Genomic DNA, 16,425 nt, shown 5'->3' on the forward strand with positions numbered 1-16,425 from the left:
AAATTTTACAAACCTGAATTAACTGTTTACAAGGACAAATGCAGATAATGACACTTGACAATGTATGCGAGGCAATAAAGAAATGTAGCACTTAAATTTCGGCAATATGTTGGAATACAATCACGAGGTGTGGCCTTGACATGAGCGTAGTTTCAAAGTGAAGCGTTTTCAAATTTTACGTTTTCAGTGAGCAGTTGTCCGACTCGTTGGCTTAAAGGCCAGCGTACTGGCCTTCGGTTCAGAGGGTCCGGGGTTCGATTCCCGGCCGGGTCTGGGGTTTTAGCCTTAATTTGTTAATTCCAATGGCACGGGGGCTGGGTTTATGTGTTGTTTCATCATCATTTCATCCCCATCATGAAGCGCAGGTCGCCTACAGGAGTCAAATAGAAAGACCTGCACCTGGCGAGCCGAACCCGTCCTGGGATATCCCGGCACTAAAAGCCATACGACATTTCATTTCAGTGAGCAGTTTACCCACCTTAGAATGTATTTAAAACAGTACGATTTTAGGTGGAGCAGTTCAGTCTTCACGTCCTCTGTCCTAGCACGAAGTTTTAGGTTTAAATCGGCGCTCACTTTATAAGGTGCTCCAAGTGTAATTCACATACTTTGCCACTATATTCAAAGCACAAATAAATCCATCAAAATTACAACACATTCTCTGAAGGAAAGGAAATCTAACATCTTGGGGTGGATGATAAAACTACCTCTCACACAGCCTACATTGCCGTAGGTTTTTGAGCTCACAAACACTTAAAGATATACGTCCGACTCCATCTCAAGCTCGACCACTACAAGCGTCCTTTGTTCATCAGCGAATTCGGTCGGGAGAGGGAGAAGAATATGATAAGCGCGCAGTGTAAACCATATCGCAGGTTTTGAAATCATGCGGCAACAGTGGCAATGCAGTCCCGTTTGAGTTTAATAAACAACTCCAGTTCCATTCATTTAGAATACCTCAAACTTCGTCAAGTATATATTTATGCACGGTGAGATAGCAGAAGTGCAGTAGATAATATGCCAAATTTCAAAGACAGTATACAGGCCAAAATTAAGCTGGAAAATTCGTGTATCATGACGTAACATACAGGCTTATTAGCTCAGTCCACATACCTTACCAAAATTGACATGCCTAAATGCGGCGAAAGCATTTAAAATGTTAAGGCAAAATAAAAATCTTGTTCATCAACAAAATAAATGCATATAAGTGTAAACTGAAATATTTTATTACTTACAGCAGGGCCTCTCAGGGTGCATGCGCCTGTTGCATGCACTGTGCACGGTGCAAATGACGACTTCGCTTGGCTGACCAGAGTGCAGACCCCCACTCCTCGATTTGGAGCAATAGCGCTGTCTCTTCCTTTCCCCACGCCTGTCTCGCTCGCTCCCCCTGTCTCCATCTTCCTCACTTGCTCTGTAGCGCTCCAAATCCGAGCTGAGTTGAGCCGAGTTGAGACGAGCTTAGCCGAGTGGGACCGATGCACTGTGCACAGGAACTCTGCGCTGCTGTTTACACGCGTGAGATTTTGGGCGTTTGAGAGGCCCTGACTTAAAGACTTCTTTAATAGAATCTCCCTCACGAACAGCCAGCCGGATCCTAACACATTGTAATTCTTCTGGACATTACTTAGGAACATTTATACTTCACAATTTATAAACTTCGTCATCAGGTTAAGACACTGCCAATATATTATACTGTAAGAGTGCAAAACAATCGACAGTTTGGAGTATAAAGAGAACTGCCATACGGAGCTGTGTACAGATATTAAATCCAGCAGCTCTAGTAGAAGTGCAATGTATATACTATATTTTATTTACTGAAATTTTCCTATACAGTGGCTGTGTTGAATTGTCTGCGAATTCGTACAGAAATATGTAACTTTACGGCAGATGTTTCTTGTGTCTCTAATGTACGTTTCAGTAAGTAATTTACAACTCCATCGCGTAGGGAATAACTTACACGATATTTACAGTAATGCATACTAATTACTTTACTCTACGTAGCTAACATGGACTGCTATTATCCTTTACCATTTTGATGTTGTGAGATATGAAATAATTTTCTACAAATCAATTGATTTTGGATCTATAGTACAATGTTGCATTAAACTTTATAACTTCACGTCAACCAACATGTGATAAAGTTTCGTATTCCTTTTAATTTAAAAATTGTATTATATGTCATCTAATATGTCATTCTCTTACAGGTGCTTATTACTTTTAATTTTCTCTCTCACACTATTTTGCATCCTTCATATGAGTTCCTTTCCAGTTAATCAAACAATCACCTTATTGACTTCTGTGTTTTATTTTGGTCCAATGAAATTATTATATTCTATAAATGTATCACCAGCTCACTTCCAGTAATTTTCGGATGTGTTAGTCTATACATTGACTAACTGCAAAGTTAAAAGTTATAAATCGCACTGTAACTAGGCAACACTGATTATTATGACTTCTAAACACACTTTTTGAACCTAGCAGAATGTTCAGTGTATGCTATTCACGGCTTAATGATAATTTTAAGTCAGTATAAATGTACCAAATTGCTATTATTTCATCATTAACAGTCACTGAGAAAGGGTATCTAAAGCCTGGTAAGTGTTAACTTAAACATTATACGTAAATTCACGTCATCTGAGGAAAATAAACCTATATCCGTTGTGTGTCCATCATGGAATTAATTAACACACAGAGAGATGTTTGTACTTAGAAAAGGAGATTAATTAAAATTTCATTAGTACCTGCAGAAAAGTCAGCGATATCGATACAGTCATACAATACTTCAGCTGAATAGTTTGAATTACGTTTCCGTGGGTCAGGAGAGCTTCTGGATAGATCCACAAATCATCAGTTCGTCGATCTTCGTACAAAAGGTCATATCTCCCAACGTTCTACCTATCGATTATTTACCCGAAGACTCATCACACCTTCCCGCCACATATTGATATTTAGTCCATCAGAACAATATTCGTTGTGTTCATTTTCCTATGCTAGTATGCATGTATGTTCAGTCTTCAGCCCTAAGACTGGTTGGATCCTCAACAGCTCTGCCATCAGCTGTCATAGATGGCCTAGGCATCACTGAAGAGGGGTACTAGGGAAATGAGGAGTGTGGTAGTTTCCCGTTTCTTTCCTCACCGAGACAGAAGTTGGTATTACATATCAGTCCGCCAAGTCCACTGAAATGCATGCACCAACCGACCCTATGAGCAAATTGTTCACACCATTCATAGCAGGGACTGGCTGGACAAGGAATGGCATTATTAGCATCGCTCATACCTCAGTCACTTTCATATTGTCAAAGCCAAGGATAAGACGGAGACAGTTCAATGAAAGTAACAAAATTCCTCTAGCCAACACCAGAAGACATAGTGCACTGTGAACACTAAGTCCTGCCAGAAAAGACATCCTATGCTAGTATATAAAGGAAAATGAACCCTTACAGTACCGCACTCTAGAAATGTATGTTTGAGTGACTTACATACGCACTCCTACAGGATAACGTAATAAGGTTCATTTTCCTTTACACATCAGCATACGAAAATGAATACAACGAAAACTGTTCTGATGGACTGCACATCCATATATGACGGGGAAGCGTGGCCAGTCTTAAAGAAAATAGTGGTTAGGAATAGCGTTGTGAGATGTCTTCGCTGGCGGGACAAAACCTCATATGTGAAATATTCTAGCTTAGAATTTGGCCGGTAAGATTCTGTCATTTAAGGTGCAATTTTGTGTGCATGTTGTCAAGACATTCTCGCTCTTCATAATGTATGTGCTGCGGGCCAAATATATTATCACATAGGAAGTTTTGTCCCGGCAACGACGATATAACCTTTTGCACTAACAGCGACGAATTTATCTATGCTCATGTATGTATATTAAATTGGATGCGGGGATGGTTTTAGACTTGACATTGACATCTGCCGTGAAATTCCGTAGACAGGTGAAAGTCGTACTCAGGTAAATCTTAAACTGATTGACTCTATGAAGAAATAAAATGTAAGATTGATGCCAGAGTGAGAGAGGTTTGAAGATACTTCGTAATATACATCAGATACTCTTGAAACGTAAATAATATACCTTTTCCAATGGATGCATTTGTTTTCTTCCAAAATATCAACTGCATTTTTAAATTCAGCACTAATGCGGCTTCAAATACTGCTTGGGAGATAAATTCAACGGAATAAATTATTTATCAGATGATCGCAGTGTTCTAGTTGGGTAAGCATTCGAAAGAAGTGCAAGTAACGTACTCTTTGGGTGAATTCATTCATTGAAATTCAGGAGAAGGAGAATAGTCCAAACCATCATAGACTGCCGGGCTGGTTAGCTCAGGTGGTAGAGCGCTGGCCTTTTGTGCTCAAGTTGGCGGATTCGATCCCGGTCCAGTTTAGTGGTGTTTGAAAGTGCTCAAATATGTCAGCATCGTGTCGGTAGATTCACTGGCACGTTAAAACAACTCCTGCGAGACAAAATTTTGGCACCTGGGCGCCGCCGTAAGCAGTAAAAGTAGTTAGTAGGATGTAAAACAAATAACATTATTAGATCTAGACTAAGTGAGGAGCATAAGATAAGGTCTTTAATATTGCAGCTTCACAACCTGACGTGTCCAGTGAGCCTAATAAAAACCATATTCATAATATCTATGAACACGTATGTTGTCATTTCATCAGGAAATTAGCTCAGATTTTGAGGGAAAACATTCTGATAATGAAAGCATTTTCAATCAAGTGCTTACGTCTGCGATTGTGTTCATCACTTCGATACACTCAGTTATGTACATTTATGCGAATTTAAAAGGTTTAAATTTCGGCTTAAAGTTACCAATAAACCACAATATTAAAAAAAACAAATCATTTCGCGTCCTGGTTGCTATGATAAAACATAACTGAGACCACGATATCAGCAGCTTCAGTGCAAGTCACCAGCACCACCAAAACAAAACACTACCACCATCATCGCCACCACTACCACAACAATAACATCGTGATGAACAACACCAACAACAACAAATTTCAGCACACAGCTATCTGTTTTGGTTCTTGCTTTTCTTCCAACCTCTCTCTTCCAAGTTCTGGATCTCTTGCCTGTCTGTCTGTTTATCTGCCTGTCTATCTATCTATCTGTCACCCTATATTGTATGTCTGTCTTGCTCTCGTGAGCTCTTAATGGGTGTAATAATATGGTCAAATACTGCAGTTTTTGTCAGGAATATTGTTGTTTAAAGTAACATAATATTATTACTACGTCCGGCTCCATGGCTAAATGGTTAGCGTGCTGGCCTTTGGTCACAGGGGTTCCGGGTTCGATTCCCAGCAGGGTCGGGAATTTTAATCTTAGTTGGTTAATTTCGCTGCCACGGGGGCTGGGTGTATGTGTCGTCTTCATCATCATTTCATCCTCATCACGACGCGCAGGTCACCTACGGGTGTCAAATCGAAAGACCTGCATCTGGCGAGCCGAACTTGTCCTCGGACACTCCCGGCACTAAAAGCCATACGCCATTTCATTTTCATTATTTCTACGCTCATCCCAAAATTCTTATTCTTTAAAAATAATATAATTGGCCATTATCTTATTGTCATTGAAACCGCTTGTGTATGAAAGAGCATTAAGCCTGGCAAATTACGGTGTTGTTTAAAGGAAGAGTTTATCCAGAAACTTATCGTATCACAGGGCTCTCGCTAGCACCGAGCTCTTGGTATGTACCACTTAACGTGGCGTGGTATGCACGTCTGGGTAAAAGGCGAATTATTGAAGAGCATTACTGGAATGGAAAAGAGCGGAAGAAATCATGCCTCGTGAGAAAACTTGCCACACCCACGCTGCACAGCAAGTATTTTACACTTATCGTAGAAAAATAGATTTCAAAAAGACTGAGCCATGAAACTGGCGTAAGCACATACTAAGTGCTAAAAAAAGTCTCGATTATTCTCTCCCAAAATTAGCATTTCCTTAAAGATAGATGCTATTAGTCTATAATGCATAGTATATATTCCCCGTTCCCTTTCTTGTTATATGTGATGTATTACGATAACTTAAAATTCCAAAGGCCATATACTGTAATTTACATACCGTCCTTGGAGAAGCAAAACCTCGCATCTCCCAATGCTCTTCCAATCCATTATTTTCCTTAAGACTGGTCACGCCTCCCAGCAACATATTTGTGTGCAGTTGATCAAAACCATTTTTGTTGTGTTCAATTTACTATGCACGAGTGTAAAGGAAAATATACCTTACTGTTCCGTACTGTAGGAATGAATGCTTGCGTGACGTGTATTACGCATTACTGCAGTATTCTGTATGTAAGGTTCATTTTTCATTACGCCTTCGCATAGGAAAATGGACTCAACGAACATTGTTCTGGTTGACTGGGAGGTGTGACCAGTCTTAAGAAAAGTAATGGATAAGAAGAGCATTGTGACATACGAGGTATTGTTTCTTCACCGACGGTATCATGACATCTGAAAGACTCGCTTTCCATTGGAAGGCACTGATATCGTATAGTGCTCTGATGTAATGTTAAGCCATTATCTTACACCTTCGATTATGTCGTAGAGAATCGTGCTCGGTAGAAGTAAAAGGAAGAATACATGCGGTTTCACAATCGCAAGTTCTGGTTAACATTTAAACTCGAAAGATATCTAACATACACCGTATCGTTCATAAGAAATACACTCACATGACAAATTATTTCCGTATTTCAAGGAAATTAAAACGTTTTCACAAAGAAATGTCTTTTAAGAGTATACATTAGTATTTCTTGTAAACTTTTCGCTGTATCAATAAACAGTAATATTTACAGGAGAGGGGGTTAAAGTATTAAAACATTTATAATTTTGTCATTTTCAATGGAAAACAGAAAGAAAATTCCTTTCTTTTCCACAGATGAATCACTTGGATGTTCCTGGCAGAAATCTTAGAAAGGTAGTCATTTACTCTCTGCATGTTTCAGTATAAAATTATTAAATTATTTTGTAGTTCATTTCCTGTCATATATTTGTCATCTTCAAGAAGTTTTCCAAGTTTTGTAGCTGTAGACTTGGTTTAAAATAGAGCATGGTTGTGCACTGAATGAATGTAGAATCCGCTATTTTTTAATATCGAGAAGAAAATCCTTATAATTTAATCAGAAACAGCCTTGGGCCCTCTTTCAGGAAGAACTTGAGTGCGAGATGGGTTTGTCCAATTGTACTGAGATTGGTTTCAAAGGAAATGTGCATTAGTGTCCTTACTACATTCCATGCAAGAAATGCCCTTTGTTAAATTTTACTGATTAATTAGTATGTATCACTGCAGTAGTTCAGTACTTCTTGATTTTATGTAGAATATTATGCAAATAAGCATGAAAATCCTGGCTGAATAATATTTTCTGTTGACCGTCAGGTTTATTATCGTTGTAGATATATGATTAGAAAGAAAAACAAAGGAAATTAAAGGCTGGCCAATCTGAGAGTATTCATGTTCATCTCCCTTGAAATTGTTGTCTGTAGCCTCGATATCACCTCTATGAAGACACATTGATAGTGTCTGTCTTGAGATAACAGACACATGCTTATTTAACGTATTCCCACGTAATTATTTATACACACACCCGAAAAGACTCGATTACAATAAGTTGTGAAACAAATCTCACAAACCCTGTAAGTACGTGAGATTGATGACTACGGTACCACAATATCCTAAATGGAAGTGACCAAAATGAAGCTTATGATAACGAATTAGAATATCTTCATAATCTAATATATCTTGCAGATGAACTCTAAAATGTAGTGAAGGAAAAAGAACGGTAAGTTACTCTTGATATATTGCGTAATATGGTGTATTCAGAAAGCTAGTCTGAAAATTAACTAAATCATAAGCCAGCATTACTGGAATACTGCTCGCAAATGTAACCCTTACAGGATATAGCTAGTTACACAACTGATCTTTACATCAACGGCCAACGATATCTGAATATCTACATCATATTGTATACCGTTCAGTTAGGAAGATATGACATTTGTAACGAAAGGTAATCGTTACCTAAAGCCAGCTATGATATTTCACTAATACACAACTTTATCGTTTAATCCAGTTGTCTATATCTTCAGCAAATGGAATGCTTCAGTATGAACATTGCTTTACAGTCGATAAATGCATCTGAAAAGCTTATGTTAACCTATTGTGCTTATTAATATTATTTCACCCAATATTACTTTATTGTAACACTATGTCTCTTACAGACAGTTCTACAAAGGACCCCGAAGCTCTATCAAAAGAAAGTAGTTTTTAAAACTGTTTAATATATTTTTTTTTTGCTAGGGGCTTTACGTCGCACCGACACAGATAGGTCTTATGGCGACGATGGGATGGGAAAGGCCTAGGAGTTGGAAGGAAGCGGCCGTGGCCTTAATTAAGGTACAGCCCCAGCATTTGCCTGGTGTGAAAATGGGAAACCACGGAAAACCATCTTCAGGGCTGCCGATAGTGGGATTCGAACCTACTATCTCCCGGATGCAAGCTCACAGCCGCGCGCCTCTACGCGCACAGCCAACTCGCCCGGTCTGTTTAATATTTATCCTTTTCGTAAAATAAATTCGAAAATTTCTCTTTGCTGTCATATGCGACGCTTTTACACTCCTGAAGCCAAATCTCATGATACAAGCGTAGGTTTCATGCTAGGGACGGGGTCAGTTATTCCCAAAATGCTAACCACAGCGAAGAGAAGCTTTGGAATACGGAATCAGTTATTAATTAGCTGGATTATCCGTACACGGAAAGTTTCAGTATTCAACGTACGACATTATATCTATTCCATTAGTCACTATTCTTGCCAACAGTATTCATTTTATCTTCAATCATGAGTTGTATACTTTGGTATCAAAATCAATTATACATTTATTTATTTATTTATTTATATTTCTTTTCGGTTTTGAAGCACGGCCACAGAGAACTTGGCTTGTAATCTTTGTCATTTTAGGCAACCTGAAGATTTTCGGAAATAATAAGATAAAATAAATATAAAATTCTTGATCAAAATATTGAATAAATAGGAGTCTGATTTACTAACAAGTTTTATTGAGACTTTAGCCCTCTATAACTTGTGATACCAAACTTCCATCCTAGAAGCCGTCTACATCAAAAGGTACGAGTGCTGAGTGTAGCTAGTTAGGTAACTACAAATGTTTTCCTGATAAGCGTTTCATGTTACTTTCAAGTTCTGTAGCTATTTATTTAAATGATAACCGATAATCTCCTTGGATGGGGGCAACTGAAAATCCAAGTAATGATACTCATTTTCATATATCGTGCTTTGATTCTAGGTTGAACTGGAAGGTCTGGTGCATATCTAGGAGGTATGATTCAGTCATATTGCATTGACAGCGTCATTAATAATTGTGAGTAAAGTAAAAGAATACTAAGCTTTAGGGCACTTATATCTAAGGAGCACTGAGAATATAGATTTTTTTAATGCAGCCTTGTAATTCTAACAAGAATTCCTTAATTCAGGGACATAAGTGCACATTTCCTTCGTAGTCATCAGCCATATACAAATTACCAAATTAGTATGAATTATTCAATAGAAAATCATACTTCTTGTAAATGCTCATCATAATATAGTTTAAGATGTTTCTTGCATGTTGCGTATTGCATTGCATGGGAGAAAACAATAGTATGTGCACACCTTGGCAGTATGGTCTTAAGCTTATTTTATTTCGACATGTGAAGCACCCTTCCAATTTACATTAAAAATAAACTAAGCTATTTTTTAGAAATGTAATCATTGTAGTACATATTTTATCATGGTTTCCATCGGGAAAGTATCCACTGTCATAAATAACTACATAAAAAAGTTATAGATTAGCCAACTGAATAGTAGAGTTGGTTAGGTGTTCACCTCCCGTGCTCAAGGTTTTGGAGTCAAATCCTATCATAGTGGAAACCTGTTTATTAAGGTAAACTGTATCAACTCCCATGTCTCTCGGCACTGATATTGTTAGCAGGACACTAAGGGTATAATAATATCTTCGTCAGAATTGCAGTATATTTGTAGACCGTGAACGAGATCCGTGATTAGCCCATTTGCTTCCCGCCTGGCAGGTTTCAGAGTGAAGTACGAGGATTACAACAGAGTATACATAGGCTCATGAAGAAGTCCGTAGACTACACATAAATAACTGGCCTTATATTTACAGTACATTCTCGACCATCCTGGGAGTGTTTTCCCGTGATTTCCCGCGGATGTTAAGGATATTACATCGCATACAAGCCACTTATTGTTACTTTCTAGACCTAGACCCAGTTAATCACAAATACGTCTCTAATCACCCTTAAAGTTTCATACAACAAACATATTTCAAATGCTCTGAATAGGACTATAAACCACTAAGTAGCAAGCCTATAAACTTATGTCTGAGAATTAGTGAATCGTGAATCATGAATTCAGCGATCGTTTTTAAACTATTCCTTCATTGTTACTGTCATCCACATTAGGGACTTAAGTCTCTGATTATGCTCTTTAGCTGTGTACACGTGTACAACAGCGTTTAAAACTCCCTTGGCAAATTGTGTTCTCTGTGAGTAATGGTAGTAGTAGATCAAACATCTTAAATATCATTCATAAAAGTTTCACGTCTGCCACAGTGGCAGTTCCAGGTGAATCTGGACATACTGGGGAAACATTGTGTAGGTAATCTAAATTGCTGTTTATATCCTGTGCAATTAGAGTTATATTTTAGAGATCTCTTGTAAAATATGACATCTTCACGACATCAAAATTATTCACAAGATTTCCACAACGCTGTAACTTATAAACCAATGGAAGAGGACAGTTAGACAAGGGTATCTGGTGACTTCGGAATATACACGTAAGTATAAAATATTTGGTATAAAGTAAATAGATATCGTGACCATGTCACTAGCAAACCTAGCGAGGACGGCACTTGTAAACCATGCTGAGCGTTTACAGACCATAAATAGGCAGTCCGTGTTCATCATTCGGAGCCCGATAAGTGAGTGAATGTTCACATCTCTACTATAACTGATAGACTGAGGGGATGGTTTTCTTGGGTCAGCGTCCTACCAAGGAACCAAGCAATATCCAAAGTGATATGAATGACAGAAGAGGAGTTCCAGAATTGGACTAGCAGTGATTGTTCAAGAGTTTTATGCAGTGACTATAGAGACAGATGATGCTTTCTGACTCAAGGGTGCAAGTTTCGACGTACATTATTAGGTCCTGACCGTCAACCATGCAAGGAGACAAGTAAGATGGTGATGTCACAGTTTCTTGAGTGAAATTACAATCAAATATTTGTAATAATCGCTATATAATATAACACTTAAAGAGTTCGTCCGACATTTTAATATACGAAAATACTCTCGCTTTTACGATATCCTTCGTAAACAGCAGATACTGAAATCTCCTTGTTAGAAATACTAATCTAATGGCATGTTGAGCCTCCTTTAACTTTCAAAAATACCTGACATGGTATAGACATACAGTATGCCAACAAAGATTATGTAAGCGTCGTTGGACAGAAACATAAAGCTGGAACTAACACGCCATGAGTAGTCTATAACGGAGATCACCGGCAGGACAGAACTCTAGGCATTGGACATATCACTGTAATAAAGAAATCATTTTCATCTTTTCCCTAAAATCAATACATAATGACACAGCACATCACTGCGCGTGCGTAGTCTGGTTGGGAAAATCGTATGACTAAAGATAAACTATCATTGTGAAGGAATACGCATCGCCAGGGGTGATAGTCTGTTACGATATGCCGTTCATGTCTAATTCTATGGGTACGATGAGTGTGGAAAACCAGGATTCACAAACAGCGTCGTGGAAAGTCTTCGGCAGGCAGGGATGAAGGCAACACGTAGGAAGTAAGAGAGCGAAGAATTTTCTAAACGTTACCTCAATTTTATTCGAGGAATCAACTCAGTTTCAAAATATTTTTCATTGCAGTTTTTCCCATAATTTTTCCGAAAATGAACTGGCCACAGTTATCAATCATAAGCAGTGATTCAAGAAATGCACACAAGTGTCTCAGGTACATATCTTGGCACCTTTGACTCTTACACAAGTGTACCAAAAGGAAGAAACCGGATATAAAAATAATTGTGTTTACAGGCTGATGGTAAGTGCGCACACACCACAGCTCTACTTGTGATTTTAAATCTGTGTAAAATCGGTGTTTATTGGTCTGAGGTTGATTCATCAGTTTTTGCCAAACTTCTTCTCAGGCCTGGCAATTTGGTATTACTAGAGCCAACTGTAAAATAGTCATCAACTCCATAGTCGCTTTGCATTCGTGTTCTTCGACTAATTGGGATATTCTGCCGCAAATGTTACATATAGCATGTATAGACTGGGAGTAGTTGAAACAACGGTCATTGCGTCGGTGAAGAAACAATGCCTCCTGTGTCATAATACTCTTCCTGTCCATATTACACTGGCTGACATAAACAAATGAAGCACCCAGAAGAAATAGCCGGATGGCAATGTAACTTCATACACATACACACCATCGTCAGGTATGTAAACGGCTAGAGTTGGAATTCTCTCTGACAGGGTAGAACGGCCGTCAGAGTGCATTAGTGTTGTCCGTGTTTAGTGTTGTTACTAGGCCTGGTAGGGTATGTAAGGGTCGTGAACAGCGTCAGATGTTGAGTGATCACAGTGAAGGCCACGGAGATGCCGCTTACTTGAGTGAGACAGTGTTATCTGCACCTGACAGAGTTCGAAAGGGGCCTCAGTTTGGGTCCCCATTTGGCCGCCTGGTCGAATAGTGCAATATCCAGATTTTTGGGGTATTCGGATGTGACAGTGGCCCGACGTTAGACTGTATGGGGACGTGAGGGCAGGGTACTCGTCGTCAAGGTTCCGGTCACCAACGTCCGACTACCACAAGGGAATTTCGCCGTATTGCGCACCAAGCACATCGTGACCCCTTTACATCTGCGCCCACCCGAGGACAAGTAATGGACTCAGGGCAACATTCAGTGTCATTCCGCACCATTGGTCGGAGACTAGCAGTAGCCGAACTTAGAAATTACCGTCCCATGTGTAGGTCGACCAAGTCTGACCACCACCAGGGAATTTCGCCGTATTGCGCACCAAGCACATCGTGACCCCTTTACATCTGCACCTGCCATCCGAAAACAAGTAATGGATTCCCGGCAACATTCTGTATCATATCACATAATTGGTGTGGGTTGACACCACAACACAAACGGCTGTGTTTGGAACGGTGCCTTGGCCGGTATGCATGGACTGCTGATGAATGGCGTTGTTGCACTGTGCTAAGCGATGAATCGCGGTTCTGCACTACCCCGGATGACCAACGTCGGAGAGTATGGTGGCGACCTGGGGAGAGGTCCCATTCTCCCAATGTGTGGAGAGGCACAGAGGTGTTACTCCTGGCGTTATGATGTCGGGAGCCATCGGGTATAACTTCAGGTCACGGCTGGTAGTGATTGAGGGAGCTCTGGCGGCACAGTGGTACGTCACGGACATCCTGTGTCCTCATGTGCTACCTCTCATACGACAGTATCCTGGTGCATGTCTCAGCAGGACAATGCCCATCCACACACGGCACGTGCATCTTTGCACTTTCTGCGTGATGATGACGTACGCCCGTTTCCAGCAAGATCCCCAGATCTGCCCCCGATAGTGCATGTGTGAGACTAGCTCGGACGTCAACTCCGTCCCAGTGCCACTATCCAGGATATCAAGAACCAGTCACAAGAGTTGTGGGCCAGCCTGCCTCAGCAGAGTATACAACAGCGTTATGACACCCTTTCTAACCGAATCAGTGCAAGCATCCAGCCGAGAGTGGGTTCTACGTCATACTGATGAGTGGGCTCGTACCGCCAAGTTCTTTGTAAATTTGACATTTTGTAATCACTGAAATAACATCACACACCTCTGAACACTTTAAGTTTCATTTAATTTCCTACTCCGCTTCAGGGTGCTTCAATTTTCTTGTCAGGCAGTGTATTCCTTAAGACATGCCACGCCTTTCAGCCACATATGGATATGTAGTCCATCAGAACAATGTTCGTTGTGTTTATTTTCCTACACAGAGTTGTAAGGGAAAATGAACCTTAAATACACTTTACTATAGAAGTACGTGAATACGTCTTGCAAACATGTATTCCTACAAAACGTACGTAAGGTTAATTTTCATCTACACATTCGCATCGAAAAATAAAAACGACATTTCCGTATGTGGCTGGAAGGCGTGACCATCCTGAAGGAAAATAATGGATAGGAAGAGCATTGTGATATACGAGGTTTTGTTTCCTCAACGATGATAGAAGGAATTTTTATACGTCTGTGGTTTGATAAATCATAGGGAGGGGGAAACGCTATGAACAGGAAGGAAGTTGAAAGTCTTAGTTTGTAGTACTCAGTAGGACTGAAGTGCTTTAAAAATGTTGAAGATCTGCGGGACCTCTGAATATGTTAATCCTCTTATGTGGTATAATCAGTTTTTCTTGGAGCTGTGCACACATTTTTCAATAGGGATAGATCTGGATTAATATAATTCAGATATTTCAAGAAAAGTACTTCGTGGGACAGCACCAGGATCATTTGTTCTCGGCATAATTCACTATGAAACTTTAGAGAGATTCCAATACTCCTGAGCTTTTATTCATTCTTTGCCACAGGAACTAAACGAACGTGGTGTCAATGCACTCCTAAGGGTTTAACTTTGATAAATCAATGTGATGTGTTTATCAATTAATTAAGTCTTTCATTAATTTCATATTCACTAAATTAATGAGTGAATCACACTCAATCTAAAACGTTGCAAATGACAAGCTTGCTCTAAACAAATAGAAGGTAAATTTGAAAATGTATTATGAAATCCATATGGTAGCAAGCATTTTCATCGTCCAAAGTCATTAAGGTTATACATTTTAGCACAGATATTGGTTGTTTAAGAGGGAGGTTATTTCGATCTAGTCGTGTGATAGTTTCAACACTGTTAGAGGTATAGGGGCTAATACATATTTAAAGACTGATAGGCTTAATATTTAGAGTTTAGTTTTAATTTTTATCAGAATAGTTGATTTGATGCTGCTATTGCTTCAAAGTATAATTTATCACGTAAGGCAGTCTTATTGAATTTTCCGGAGCATATTAACAAGTGAAGAATTCCAAAGTATTAATAATGATAACCTTGCCCGAAAAGAAATTAATCTTAGTAAGATGTCCACGGTGAAGCATCAACAGTATATAACAACTCCGCAGATATTGAACAGGTGTCCGATTTTCTGTAGACTTATAGACTAGTTTCAGTGAGCAGTGTTACTAGAACTCTGCTAGGGAATGCATCAGGCACTCTCACAATTACCGGTACGCTGCTTGGGCATACATTTTCTTCCACTGTCACTTTCTCCTTCCAAATTTCAAGCGGCAACTGTACAATACTCTTTTGTAACGACACAGAATTCAAAAGCAAAATTGTTAACTGGACTCTGTACTCAAAATTAAGGGGTCACGATGTTGTAAAAATATCACAAATATTAAAGATGAAATTCTGCGGGTTTTTCTGATTCATTTTATCCTGAAGGACGACTATTTAATTTCCTACAATACAATAACCGTCAGACTTGTCCGACTACTTGAATATTTTGCTGCGATAATTCTCAGAAAGAAGGGACAGTTTTTTTAGTAATCGAAACTACTGCGTGTATTTTGTTCTTAGGGAATATTGTTGCCGTCTCTGAGCTCAAGGCTAACTCACAATTATTTCCATAGTATCAAAAAATAATTCCAGTCAGTTTTTATCCGACTCTAGTTACCACTTATTGTGAATCTGGATCTGAATGTTTCTTGAACAATTCTATACTTAGATGAAGTCAGCTGGTATCCTCACAGCAGGTCCTTTAATTTACTTTTCATTTATGTTTAAGAAGGTTATCACCTTCCACTGCTTCATTGTCTTTTGTTAGAGCATTGTATATATCTCTTCGTACAAAGCTTCTCTTGACCTCAACATATGTAATTCCTCATTGTATTTCGATGATGAACAGATTTCCTGTAGGTACAGATTTCGTAGCACGAGTGTTTACGTTTTCCAGGAGATCGTTGGGCTCAATGTTCTAAAGTTACAGTAATTCTGTTTACTCAGTGATTATACCATCAAATTAGAATTAGCTCGTATCGTGATTACAAGGAAGGCACTGTTGGCTACCGAATGCTGTAAAATCGTAACCATAACGATAATTTGTACACTGAATTTCTGAATTTTGGTGGTATTTCATAATTTCAAGAATAATGTTTCATAGGGAAGTTCATCATTATGACGAAGAGGTGGTCCTCTTGAGATTAGGCCTCATAAACGTGAAACATTATACAAAGCTTTTAATTCTTGTTTTAAAACCAATGTTGTAAATGAAGCTAGCGTGTGGTCT

The 16,425-nt window shown here is 39.1% G+C and overlaps 1 protein-coding gene across 4 annotated transcripts in view; it reads left to right on the top strand.

The window, feature by feature from the left end:
* The window catches only part of Ca-alpha1D (Ca[2+]-channel protein alpha[[1]] subunit D), a 1,069,984-nt gene that overhangs the window by 1,039,236 nt on the left and 14,323 nt on the right, over window positions 1-16,425 (top strand). For all 4 annotated transcript variants that reach the window (XM_067140589.2, XM_067140588.2, XM_067140586.2 and 1 more), the window contains one exon: window positions 6,895-6,933. In XM_067140589.2, the coding sequence (XP_066996690.2) occupies window positions 6,895-6,933 (39 nt within the window). The remainder of the gene's footprint in view (window positions 1-6,894; window positions 6,934-16,425) is intronic.

This window comes from Anabrus simplex, chromosome 2 (assembly GCF_040414725.1).
Source record: "Anabrus simplex isolate iqAnaSimp1 chromosome 2, ASM4041472v1, whole genome shotgun sequence".
NCBI classification, from domain to species: Eukaryota; Metazoa; Arthropoda; class Insecta; order Orthoptera; family Tettigoniidae; genus Anabrus; species Anabrus simplex.